Here is a 12,354-nt window from a genome sequence, read left to right on the forward strand (position 1 = left end):
CCCTAGGCCTACCACCCCAATGGCTCTGTCCATGTGTTGATCTCAAGTATGGGGCTATGCATACAAATTTTCAAGATAATTTACAGGATACCACTACACACCCATTAGAATGACTACAATTAAAAAGACTGACAAGCCTGGCCTGGGTGACTCAGTTGGATGGGCATTGTCCCATGCACCAGGAGGGATGTCAGTTCAATTCCCGGTCAGGACACATGCCCGGGTTGTGGACTTGATCCCCAGTAGGCTGCGGATTGATGTTTCTCTCCCTTTCTCTCTCTCTAAAATCAATGAGAAAACATTTAAAAAACAAACAAAAGACTGACAATTCCAAATGTTTTTAAGGATGTGAAACTACTGGAATTTCATAAATCTATGAAAGTAATGATACCACTACTTTGGAAAACTTTCAGTTTTTTATAAAAATCAACTATATATTTATCATATAATCCAGCAGTCTGGTAGTTACCCAAGAGAAATGAGAATGTATGTTTACAAAATAACTTTGTTATAAATATTAATTAGTTTTATTCTTAATAGTAAAAAATCAAAATAACCCAAGGGTTCATCTACAGGAGATTGAATAAACAAATTGTGGTATGTCCATACAATGGAATGTTATGCAACAACAAAATGAACTAACTACTAATACACAATAATATGGATAAATTTCAAAAACACGTTGAGCAGAAGCAGCAAGGCACAAAGGGGTACATATTCTGTGATCCCATTGTATGACATTCTGGAAAAGGCAAAACTGTAATGATAGAAATCAGATCAGTGGTCGCCTGGGCCAGTAGTGAAAGGGGATACAACTCTGGAAAGTGATGGAAATGTGTTGTGTCCTCATTGTGGTGAAGGTTCTAGTTTTACACATTTGTCAAGTTGTATTGAACTACAGTCATGCACAGCATAATGTTTTGGTCAACAAGAGACACATTGATGTAAGAACATCTGAACCTGCCCCAGTCAGTTTGGCTTAGTGGTTAGAGTGCCAGTCTGCGGACTGAAGGGTCTCAGGTTGGATTCTGGTCAAGGGCACGTACCTCCATTGCAGGTTCCATCCCCGGCACCAGTTGGGGCACGTGTAGGTGGTAACCAGTCAATGTCTCTCTCTCACATAGATGTTTATCTGTCTTTACCCCTCTCTTCCACTCTCTTTAAAAAAAAAATCAATGGAAAAAATATCCTAGGGTGAGGATTAACAACAAAAAGTGAAGAGAATTTTTATAAAAAAATGAGCCAAAATTATGTCAGCCCTGGCCAGCGTAGCTCAGTGGTTAGATTGTTGGCCTGATAACCACAGGGTCTCAGGTTCTATTCCCATCAAGGGCACGTATCTAGGTTGCAGGTAGGATACCTGCAGGAGGCAACCAGTTGATGTGGCTCTTTCACATCGATGTCTCTCTCCCTCCCCCTTCCCTTCCATGGAGCCCACCCTGTGTGACAGAGTGGTTGAGCATGGACACATGAACCAGGTGGTCACGGTTCAATTCCCGCACATGCCCAGTTGTGGGCTTGATCCCAGTAGGGTGCATGTAGGAGGCAGCTGATCAATGATTCTCTCTCATCATTGATATTTCTCTCTCTCTCTCCCTTAAGTAAATATTTATTAAAAAATAAAATCAACCTGACCGGTTTGGCTCAGTGGATAGAGCGTCGGCCTGCAGACTCAAGGGTCCCAGGTTCGATTCCAGTCAAGGGCATGTACCTTGGCTGCGGGTACATCCCCAGTAGGGGGCGTGCAGGAGGCAGCTGATTGATGTTTCTCGTTCATCGATGTTTCTAACTCTCTATCCCTCTCCCTTCCTCTCTGTAAAAAATCAATAAAATATAAAAAAAATAAAATCAATGGAAAAAATATCGAGAGGCTTAACAAGAACAAAAAAATTATGTCTAACCACTGTGTTTTAAAATATTTAATGTCATGTTAGACTAATTATTTAATGTCAACTGTAATTGAAAAATTAAAATAACAAAGAAGGGGGAAATATTTGAGCCAGAGGATACACCTGGAAGCAAGATCTCAACAGAATGAGAAAAGTGCTTCCAAGAATAGCATTTTGCAGCTTTTGTGCATTTGGAATTAAAGAGGGAACTAAGGAAAATTACAGCCGACAGGTGTGGCTCACTGGTTGGGCACAGACCTATGAAACAGGTCATGGTTTGATTCCTGGTCAGGGCACATGCCCGGGTTGTGGGCTCAATCCCCAGTAGGGGGTGTGCAGGAGGCAATTCTCTCTCATCATTGATTCTTTCTCTCTCCCTCTCCCCCTCTCTCTTCCTCTGCTGGACATCTGACATGCCCTTTGCCCCTGGCTCAGTTTGGGGGCAGCCCAGTGTCCTGTGCAGTGGGGCTGGCCGTCCTGGATGTCTTAGAGAAGGAACAGCTGCAGGCTCATGCTGCCTGTGTGGGCAGCTTCCTGATGGAGCTCCTCAGGCAGCAGAAGGCCAAGCATCCTATCATCGGGGACATCAGGTGAGGCTTGGGGCAAGTCACCGCCCACTAACGAAGCACCTGCAAGAGGCCTAGAGTCATCTCTTCTTTCACCTCCTAACACCTGGGTTGGTGGGAGTCTCCACAAGGAAAGAAGTGAAGCACCTAGAGGGGCTGTTGTCCAAAGTGGCACTTCTAGGGAGGGGAAAAGTCAGGATCAAGTAGCTCTGACTCGCTGCCCCTCCATCTTTCCTCTGTCAAAAGTGAGGGCCCCTCCCCATTGCAATTACTTCCTAGACACACACCACCACCACCAGTTCCTGTGACTCGGTCCCCAGGAGACAGAGGTACAAGCCCTGGTGGACTTTCCAATGGGACTTGGCTGAGACCCAGGCACAGGGCAAGTGTTAGGCCCGTGGTCCCTCAGGCCTGGACTCCTGAGATGTCACCTTCTGCTCCAGGGGTGTCGGACTTTTTATTGGTGTGGATTTGATCAAAGATGAGGCCACAAGGACACCAGCCACCGAAGAAGCTGACTATTTGGTATCCAGGTACTTTTTCTTCAAGCAAGTTGCCTTTGCAGAGCTTCTCCAGGGCCACACCAGGGACAGGGGATGGACAGGACTCCTGCTCGTCTGGGTGGGTATGTCTAGATGGAGCATCATCTCTGGACTTAGAAGCCCCCTGCCCAAACCGGTTCACATTTTTCACTTGAATCCAGGTAGGACTCCAGCCTCAGCACTTTTTTCCCCTTTTATCTCCATTCCTCACGCCTATCCTTTCCCCCACCTCAAAAAATCCTTGGGAAATGTGTATCATTCTGCGTTTGGAATTCACATAAAACAGTAAGGATGTGGGGGAAAAAATCTCCCCCTCTGTGGTTTTTTGAGACTGACTCCTCCCCTAAGTGACTGTCCAGTCCCTGCCTTCTCTCTACTGGTCAGACACATCTGCCCACTCAGCTACCCCATGCTCACCCCACCCCAGCCTCAGCTCAGGAATCCAGCATGGCCCATTGGAAGGAATCAGATCTGAGGCCCAGCCTGATTTCCTCCATCTCATAGCCACTTGTGATTTCTCCAGTTCAGCTAGGAATCTGTTACCAAGAATTTGGTGTTTCATCTCTAGTAGGTGGTAGAGCTGAATTTGAAATCCAGACCTTATTCTTTTTCCTTTTAATATACTTTTATTGATTTCAGAGAGGGAGAGAAACATAAATATTGAGAATCATTGATTGGTTGCCTCCTGCACACCCCCTACTGGGGATCGAGCCCACAATCTGGGCATGTGCCTTTGACTGGAATTGAACCTGGGACCCTTCAGTCCACAGGCCAATGCTCTATCTACTGAACTGAACAAGCTAAGGTCAGGCCTATTCTTTCTAACACTGCCATAGTCTGGGACACCATGGCTCCTAACGAGACTTAACATAAACTTTAAAAAATGTAAGTGGAACCTGGCTGGTATACCTCAGTGGTTGAGCATCAACCTATGAACCTGATCAGTTTGATTCCCTGTCAATACACATGCCTGGGTTATAGGCTCAATCCCTGGTGGGGAGTGTACAGGAGGCAACTGACCAATGATTCCCTCATCAGTTCTATCTTCTACAATCATGTTAGACCCCTTCTCTCAGTAGCCAAAATGCCTTCCTAGGTGGAATTGGGGGAGAGGTGGGGGTGGCATTGATAAAAAAACACATTGGTTTGTTGTTCCACTTTTTTATGCATTCACTTGTCAAACCTGCAACCTTGGCATATCAGGACAACACTCTTACCAACTGAGCTACCTAGCCAGGGCAGCTTCCTAGGTTAAAAATATAAATGTGGGATATTAAAAATGACTCTCTTACATATCAATGATAGTATTAAGTATGGTAAAGTCATCCTCCTAAAAGGAACTGGAAATTAAACTGACAAGAGCTGTCTGGAAATTACATTACCTGTGTGCAGGGAGCAGGGGAAGTTACTAAAACTAGATAAGGGGATGGAGTTCATTGTACCACTTTGTAATGTTGGACATTTTCCATACATTTACAAAGCAAGCCATACACATCATATAAACCATACAAGAAGTGGGAAACACAGGGACTAGACTAGACTGGAACTCCAGGGGCAGTTAAGACTATGCCCCTTCTCAGGGCCAGGTCCATATGAGCCATTCACACCAGGGCACAAAGGATGGAAATAAAGTTTTGCAAGGGGTAGCCAGTGCCCCATACAAGGGGCGGGGGGCGGGGGGGGCTGTGAAGGGCTCCAAGAGCAGTGTGGCTGGAAACCTAGCCAAGTGGCCAAAGCCAGGTGCAGGAAAGCCTTGAAGACCATGTGAAGGGCCCTGGGCTGGTGGTGTAGCAAGGCTCTGTTATGTCCTGTCCTACAGGCTGAAGGAGAACTACATTTTGCTAAGCACTGACGGCCCTGGTAGGAATGTCCTGAAGTTTAAGCCCCCAATGTGCTTCAGCCTGGACAACGTACAACATGTGGTGGCAAAGCTGGATGCCATCCTAACAGGTAAGCATAAAGCCCTGTGTCCAGCTGTCCATGTGCCCAGGACCCAGCCCAGCAGCTACAATGGTCTAGTGTACTCAGGGGAAGGGGGCGCAACAGCTGAGCTAGGTATCCTTTGGACAGTGCAGGAAGCAAGGAGCTCAAGTGGAGAGGGGGTCTTACTGGCCCAGGTCACTTCTATTTCTGCCTGTGCTGGTGGGGCTTCCCAAGCACTGGGGAGGTGGGAGCTGAGCCACCCCCAAGGGCTATGCATGCAAAGTTCTGGGCAGGGGTGGCCCCCTAAATAGGCAAAGTCCCGTCCCTTAGATGGAGATCAGAACCACCCCTCCCTGTCCTCCACCTCTGGGCTATTTCACTTCTGCCCCCAGGGCTCCAGAGCTGAGGGCCAACCCCCTGTACACAATTGGGAAGTGGTATAAAACCTGCTGGATGAGGTGAGGCACACTAGCTTAGGTTTCCTATAGGAGCCTCTGGTTGAATTTGGGTCTTGGGAAACTTGAGGGCAGGCTTTATCCTTTGGGAATATTGTTGCTGATCCTGTGGCTGGTGCCACATACATATAGGTCAAGTGTGGGGGATCATGGCCCTATCCAGTGAGCCCAACTCCAAACTGCCATCCAAGAAGCTTAGACACTGAAGGCAGGAGGAGCCTTTAGCAGATGAGAAAGGTTAACCAGTTTGGGTGGCCATGGGGTCTTTTTCAGACATGGAAGAAAAGGTGAGAAGTTGTGAGACGCTAAGGCCCCAGCCCTGTGGTAGCCCTGCCCTGTCATGTCCTTTACTAGGTGAGTAGGCCACAACTGGGTTCCTGAACCGTTCTGTACCCCCCAGGAAACCAAGCTTTTTTTTTTTTGTAAATTTTGTTCCAAGTGATGTCCCCTTCCCATAGGGTACTTCCAACATTGGGAGGCTCTGGCTACCTTGAACTCTCTCCACATACCCCTGCCAGAAAATCTCCAACTGTTTGCATTTGTTGGCTGAGGCAAGAGGGCAAGAGCAGCCACGTCCTCCCCAGCCAGTTCCTTCTAGGAGTGAGGGGAAACAAAACTCCTTTTCAGGCTCCGACCACCTAGAGCCAGTCCCACAGCCTGCTGCCTCCTCTTGCCACCAGACTTGAGGTGCTCCAATCCAGCAGCAAATAGGTGCTGCCAGAGTAGGCTATTACATTTCAGCCAGGAGGGGGCATCCTTGATTGTAGGTTCACTGTCCTGGAAGACAGAACCCCGTTTTAAGAAAGGTGTTCTAAGGTGTCTCAGAATCCCTACTGCACAATCTTCACCCCCATGAACAGCTGCCTTAAACCTCCAGCCATTTCCTTCCTTTAAAGGGGCCGAAGTTCTATGCACCGCATATCCCACACTCACCCAGGCTTAGGGGTTTTTACATTTTTATTTCAAAAGCTTGGATAGCTTCAATATCCAGGTCGTGGCAAAATCAGGACACGTGTAAAATACCTTACAATACATTAGATTCCCAAAAGGTACCAAAAAGTACAGTAAAATTAACACTTCCATTACAGGAAATGTATGACACAAATAATATAAAATTAAAAGGTGAAAAAAGGTGACACTGGTTTCCTAAGATAGACTTTTTTACAACCAGGGTCCACAGGTCCAGGATGCAGAGCGGCAGCAGGAAACTGACCCTCCCACCTGGTTCTGGGTAACCCGGTAATAAAATCAGCCCACAAAGCCGCTCTGGCCTCTGAGACACCACACGCTGCCTAAAACAACTAGAGCTCTGGAAATAGTAAACAAGAGAGTGATTTCCAGGGGGGAAATTTTAAATAAGATGCACATGGGACAGGCCATAGAAAGTATGCCAAGTTAAATTTGGTACATAATTGTTTGTGTTCACTCAATATCCAAACAAAGCGTGTGCGGTCAGACGGGCACTCTTGCCGAAGCCTCAGTATGGCTTGTAGTTATTCTGATGGCCACCACGTCGCTGGCTCTTCCCGTAATTCGTACTACCCTGACCTAGGGACAAGAACAACAATGATAGCAGCTAGATTTATTGAACATTTATCCCTGTGCCAGGCGCTTGGCTCAAATCCTCACCAGAGCCAACACCCCTGGGGCAGGCTACAAAGCCCAGCCTGTCTGACTCCAAAAGCCCCTGCTGCCAGTGACCCCTGCACTTTCTGTCCTGCCTCCCAGGTGGGTGACTGGATGGGGCCTCCCTCTCTCCTACTTACTGTAGTCGTATCCGGGGCCGTAGCCGTAATAGCCATAGGGCGAGTAGTCGTAGCCGCCATAGCCGGGCCCGTAGCCCTGCTGGTAGCCGTAGCCCTGGTTCCAGTAGTTGCCGTAGCCCTGATTCCAACTCTGACTCTGACCTGTGGGGGGAGCAGGGCACAGGGGCCCATGGACCATTTAGCACACGTAGGAGCTAGGATGGAGGAAATCCTGCCCTTTGGGTGGCGGGGTTACTATGGCAACTCAGTAGAAGCCAAGGAAGGGGCTTGCTGTCCTGATATAACAGAGCCCTAACCTGACTCTGCACTTAGACCCAAGCTGCAGAGGAAGACAGAACGGAACCTAACTTCTCTCAGGGCCAAAGAGGCAGGAACTCATTCTCACTCAAATCACCCTCTGATTACCCAAACCCTCTCTGGCAGCTTGGCCTTAAAAAAGATAGAGTTCAGGCTTTGGAGTCAGAGGGCCTAGGGCAGAAGGAGATAAAGCGCCTGGCACAGCCCTGCCCTACCTTCTGCCCGCCCACCCACCCATGGGTGGACCAAGACTCAGGACAGCCAGAGAGCCCATCAGGCCCCTCACCCCTCCCCTCTCAAAGTATAATATAAATCTTCCGCTGCCCTGGGGCCCCAAACCACATGGGAAATATGGGCTCTTCCACTCCAACCAGCAGCAGCATAGCCTGGACCCAGGAGAGCCATTCCTGTCCCTGCCCACCCTGCCCACCCTGCCACACCAGAGACCAGAGTAAGCCCCCAAGACAGGCATGGAAGCTCCATGCAGGCAGGGAAACCAGGCCCATATTCATCCGTGTTCCACTCACCTCCTCCACTTCCACCGCCACCACCACTGCCTCGGTTCCCTCTGTTGCGGTTTCCACGGCCCCCAGAGCCATACTGCTGCTGTTGATAGACTTTTCTGGGCAGAGCCACCTTGATTTCACACTACAAGCCAAGAGGATAGGAAGTCAGGCCACTGGGACAAGTTCTGGGGAGAGACTGTGCACAACGACCTTCATTTACAAACATTCAGACTTGGTCCATCTTAATAATAAAATATGGTAGGGTGTGAAACCACATTTGGGCTAGAAGTTCTGAGAACCGTAACTAAAACCTAAACAAACCAAGATTCACATTAGAGCCTTTTTGGCTCAAACCTTCCCCCAGAGAATGTACTGGGAATGATGGCTACAAACCCAGGGTTAGGACAGCTCCATGTTTAACAATTGGGAGAGGGACAGCAGGGCCAATGCCAGCTCAGTATAGCAAAACACACCAACTGTCAGGTCTACTGCCACCTTGGTCCTACTAGGCAGGGAGGTCAGAGGCTTCCCGGATGAGAGCCAGAGAATAAGTACACTTTCTGATTTTACTTTTTTACAGAAAAAAAAAAAATGAAGCATCCTACTCATATGTATAGTGGTGACCCCGACTTCCAACTTACAGAGGAAGAAAGCCACTGAGGCTCAGGGCAGAGCTTGCCTGAAGCCAGACTGCTACCGCTGCCCCTCCCCCAACCACTGGTCTGTATTTGGGATGGGCCAAAAGCCCTATGTATGTCCCCCAGAGTCTGTTTCTGCTTAGCTCAAAAACCTGCCCACTGTGGGTGGAGGTAGGGTCAGGAACCTTCCAGTGCTCCTGCTTAAATAAATTAGAAGTGTATTTTTAAAAGTACACTGAAAAAAGAACAAAATAAAAATAAAAATAAAACCCTGGCTGGTGTGGCTCAGTTGGTAGGATATTGTCCTGTGCACTGAAGGGTTGCTGATTGATTCCTAGTCCAGGCACATGCCCAAGTTGCTGAGTTGCTGGCTCAATCCCTGGTGGGGGTATGGAGGAGGCAGCCAATTGATGTTCTGCGCTCACATCAATGTTTCTCTCCCTCCCTTCCCTCTCTGAAAATCAATTTTAAAAATAAAAATTTTTTAAAGGGGGGGACATCTGTAATACTTTCAACAATAAAAATAAAATTTAAAAAAAAACGCTCTCCCTCCCTAGCTTTCATGTCCCCCTCTACACCTACACCACCACCCCCTATGCCTTTCCCTTTCCCTCTCCTAAGTTCCAAGGGCCCTTCTTTTGCTTTTTTAACTTGTTTTCTGAGCCTACACAGCCCAGCTGGCTCACTTCTACTACCTCTAACTTTCTAAATGAACTTTCTCTTATAATTTGAAGAAATAAAAGTACCCTGACACATACTTTGCCCCCAACTAAGACCAGTGAAAAAAACATTCCACATAAGCTGTCCCCATATAAGCATACTCCTGTAAAACTGGCAAATTACCCCCACCAGTGATGCAATCTGATGTTTTCTACCCTACTGAATATACAACTAAACACAGTATTTCATACAACTAAATACAGTATTTCAAGACCCACTGCCAGCAGTGACTAGTGCTGCCCTATAGGTTCTTCCTGCCCATTTTTCATTATGGCAGAAAAAAAGGCCTGTCGATACCCCTATCCACTGGGCTAGCTAATGGATGGTGTCTTTTCCAAATGTCCCCTAGGATCCAATCTCATTTTACATGAAATTTAAGACTCCAATCCAATCTTTCTAAATTCCCAGCCAGGGTACTGAAGTTTTCAGGAGCCCCACCCTACCTGTCCAACTTTATCTGGCTGCCACTCCAGCACAGACAGAGCCTGCCACACCCTGCCACACCCTCAACACGCAACTGCCACCTGGAGAATACTTTAAAAAGCCATACTACCCTCTCTCTAGACCAGAGTTCAGGGGTGGTAACAGCTATATTTCTCACTTCTATTCATTCAAAGGCAAACTAGCCCTGGGTATAAATGAGCCAGGACCCTGGGGGCTCTTTGGGAAGAATCTTGCTAGGATGGATTTGACTAAACCAATATCAAAAGGGGATGGAGAAGAATAAAGATTTGGTTTGGGAAGCAATAAGATAGAAAAGCTCTGCAGCAGTTTCTATAGTAAGCAGGACTTCACCGCCAGGGAAAGAAATCAGTGAACGGCAGAAGTTCCAAAATCTTCTGAGAACTGCAAATCTTAGACTCTAGATTCAGACCATCTTAAGCTCTAGCTTTAAAGAGACTACTCAGCATGCTACTCTGTTTTTACTGCCAGGCTAAGAGCTCCTTGAAGGCCAGGACCATCTGCCCCCAATCAGGGCAGCAGACCTTCAGAGAAACAACGGAGTCTCACTACCCTGGAGAGCCCTTGGAGGCAGCCCAACCCCTAAGCCACACCTGCAAGGGGCAGACCTCTCTCAGCAAGAGGCCAGACACACATTAACTGCAGACACTTTACCTTACTTCCACTGATGGTGTGGAACTTTTTCTCTAGAACCTTCTTCACAGGTTCTTCCTCTTCTTTAAAAGTGATGAAAACAAAACCTCGTCGTTTGTTTGACTTTGGATCCATTGGAAGATCAATGGCCTCGATCTGTAAACACAGGCAAAGCTCAGGACCAGTACCTCCCCAGGGCTCACAGGGAACTGGATGGAGAAAAGGTCCATGAAGGCGAGAGAACGATAAAGCAGCCTGGCTGAGGAGGGCTCCTCCAGTCAGCCAAGGCTGTCACGGACCAGGAAGGCCACCTCAGGGCAGAGGGCAGGCCACTCACCTCCCCAAACTCGCCAAAGTACTCTCTGATTTTCTCCTCAGTGGCTTCAGGATTCAGACCCCCCACAAAAATTTTCTTTACAGGCTCCTTCTTCATGGCCATAGCCTTTTTGGGGTCAATGACACGGCCATCCAGCTTGTGCTCCTTCTGGTCGAGGACCTGTTCCGACAGAAGGAAGTTGGGTTCTAACTCAGCAGCATGACACTACACAAGGCTCTTCTCTTTGAGCCATGGAACCCCAACACAGGTACACAAAATGTTTCATCCCCTCCAAACTCTAACCCCAACCATCATCAAATGTCAAGCACAGCTGGTTTACCTGTAAATCAGTCCTCACCACCCCGACTTTTCCCATGTTATCCTGTACACCCTCCTCCTGCCTCGGCAGTTCCAGTTGAAGGCCTATCTCCAGAAGTAAAGCCGCAGTGACTGAAGGAAACTGGGCTGCTTGGGCTCAGAATCCTTACTCCACCACACTTAGCCACCTGTGTGAGCTTTTCTACTTCAGCTTCTGAACCTTAGCTTGTTTTCTGTAAAATGAAGCTAAAATGCCTATCTCGTAACAACCTTGGACTCTCCTCCAGTCCTCACAATAGTGTTTGCAGTGTCCAGAATAGGCAGAGGAAGGCAAATGTCCACTCTCATCTTCCTGTACCACTCCAGCCCACTCACTACCCTACTACAAGGAGCTGCTTTTCTCAAAGCACCAACCATGTGCAGAACACACACGCTACACGCTCCAAGAGTAGCGTCCTTAGAATTTACTCCTTATATAAAGTACCCAGCTTACCTTCTCCACACTAGCTGCATCTTTGAAGAGAATAAACCCAAATCCTCTTGACCGGCCAGTGTTGGGATCCATTTTTATTGTACAGTCAACGACCTCTCCAAACTTGGTAAAATAATCCTTTAGGTCCTTTTTGCTGGTATCCCAGCTCAGGTGACCAACAAACATTTTTCTGAAATGGTAGGGTGAGACACATAGCAACAAGTCTTATAAGAAAGCTGTGATTTTAGGAGGACTGGCCCTAGCAAAGCTTTCACTGAGAAGATCAGAAATAAAGCCACAACCTGGAACAAGACTCTCTCCCTTGAGCCCCTAGCAGGGGTGGGCAAACTTTTTGACTCGAGGGCCACAATGGGTTCTTAAACTGGACCGGAGGGCCGGAACAAAAGCATGGATGGAGTGTTTGTGTGAACTAATATAAATTCAAAATAAACATCATTACATAAAAGGGTACGGTCTTTTTTTTTTTTTTTAGTTTTATTCATTTCAAACGGGCCGAATCCGGCCCGCAGGCCGTAGTTTGCCCACGGCTGCAAGGGCTCTATCTTTGGAAGATGTTAAATCTCTACTACTCTCCCAAACTCAACTTTGACGCTAACCAAGTTTCAGGAGACAGCAAAGGCCGACTGGGGAAAGGAAGGACAACCTGGCCGGGGTGCAGGCTCTGAGCGCTCACAACGGAAAGCAATTTGTGTAACAACCACCTACCAAAAGGCTACCGTCTCCGCCATTCCCCGCCACTTCCGAAAATTCGCTCTCAAGGAACCAGCAGCTTCCGGGTGCCCAGACCGTAACTCCGCCCTCGGTCGGCGGCGGAGGAAGGAGTCCGCGGC

At 47.8% G+C, this 12,354-nt stretch overlaps 2 protein-coding genes across 9 annotated transcripts in view; one reads left to right on the forward strand and one right to left on the reverse strand.

The window, feature by feature from the left end:
• The window catches only part of PHYKPL (5-phosphohydroxy-L-lysine phospho-lyase), a 20,894-nt gene extending 12,016 nt beyond the window's left edge, over window positions 1–8,878 (forward strand). For 2 of the 6 annotated variants that reach the window (XM_014539047.1, XM_005865468.2), the window contains 3 exons: window positions 2,325–2,479; window positions 2,899–2,988; window positions 4,817–5,729. In XM_014539047.1, the coding sequence (XP_014394533.1) occupies window positions 2,325–2,479; window positions 2,899–2,988; window positions 4,817–5,231 (660 nt within the window). In that variant the 3' untranslated portion in view covers window positions 5,232–5,729. Of the gene's footprint in view, window positions 1–2,324; window positions 2,480–2,898; window positions 2,989–4,816; window positions 5,734–6,983; window positions 7,104–8,230; window positions 8,233–8,524 lie in introns of those variants that run through there. The other 4 variants (XM_005865471.2, XM_014539048.1, XM_014539046.1 and 1 more) reach the window with 4 other exon arrangements.
• HNRNPAB (heterogeneous nuclear ribonucleoprotein A/B) lies at window positions 5,768–11,862 on the reverse strand. 3 transcript variants are annotated; one of them, XM_005865467.2, is made up of 6 exons: window positions 11,525–11,862; window positions 10,735–10,893; window positions 10,419–10,553; window positions 7,966–8,086; window positions 7,142–7,282; window positions 5,768–6,152 (listed from the first exon to the last, which is right to left on the reverse strand). In XM_005865467.2, the coding sequence occupies exons 1-6, from the start codon at window positions 11,687–11,689 to the stop codon at window positions 6,145–6,147; spliced, it is 729 nt and encodes a 242-aa protein (XP_005865529.1). In that variant the 5' UTR covers window positions 11,690–11,862; the 3' UTR covers window positions 5,768–6,144. The 3 variants fall into 3 exon arrangements, with proteins under 3 accessions (XP_005865529.1, XP_014394535.1, XP_014394536.1); XM_014539049.1 differs by lacking the exon at window positions 5,768–6,152 and adding an exon at window positions 6,315–6,923 and having other exon boundaries at window positions 11,525–11,856; XM_014539050.1 differs by lacking the exons at window positions 5,768–6,152; window positions 7,142–7,282 and adding an exon at window positions 6,315–6,923 and having other exon boundaries at window positions 11,525–11,850.
• Between the last annotated feature and the right edge of the window lie 492 nt (window positions 11,863–12,354).

This window comes from Myotis brandtii, unplaced genomic scaffold (assembly GCF_000412655.1).
Source record: "Myotis brandtii unplaced genomic scaffold, ASM41265v1 scaffold208, whole genome shotgun sequence".
Classification (NCBI taxonomy): domain Eukaryota; kingdom Metazoa; phylum Chordata; class Mammalia; order Chiroptera; family Vespertilionidae; genus Myotis; species Myotis brandtii.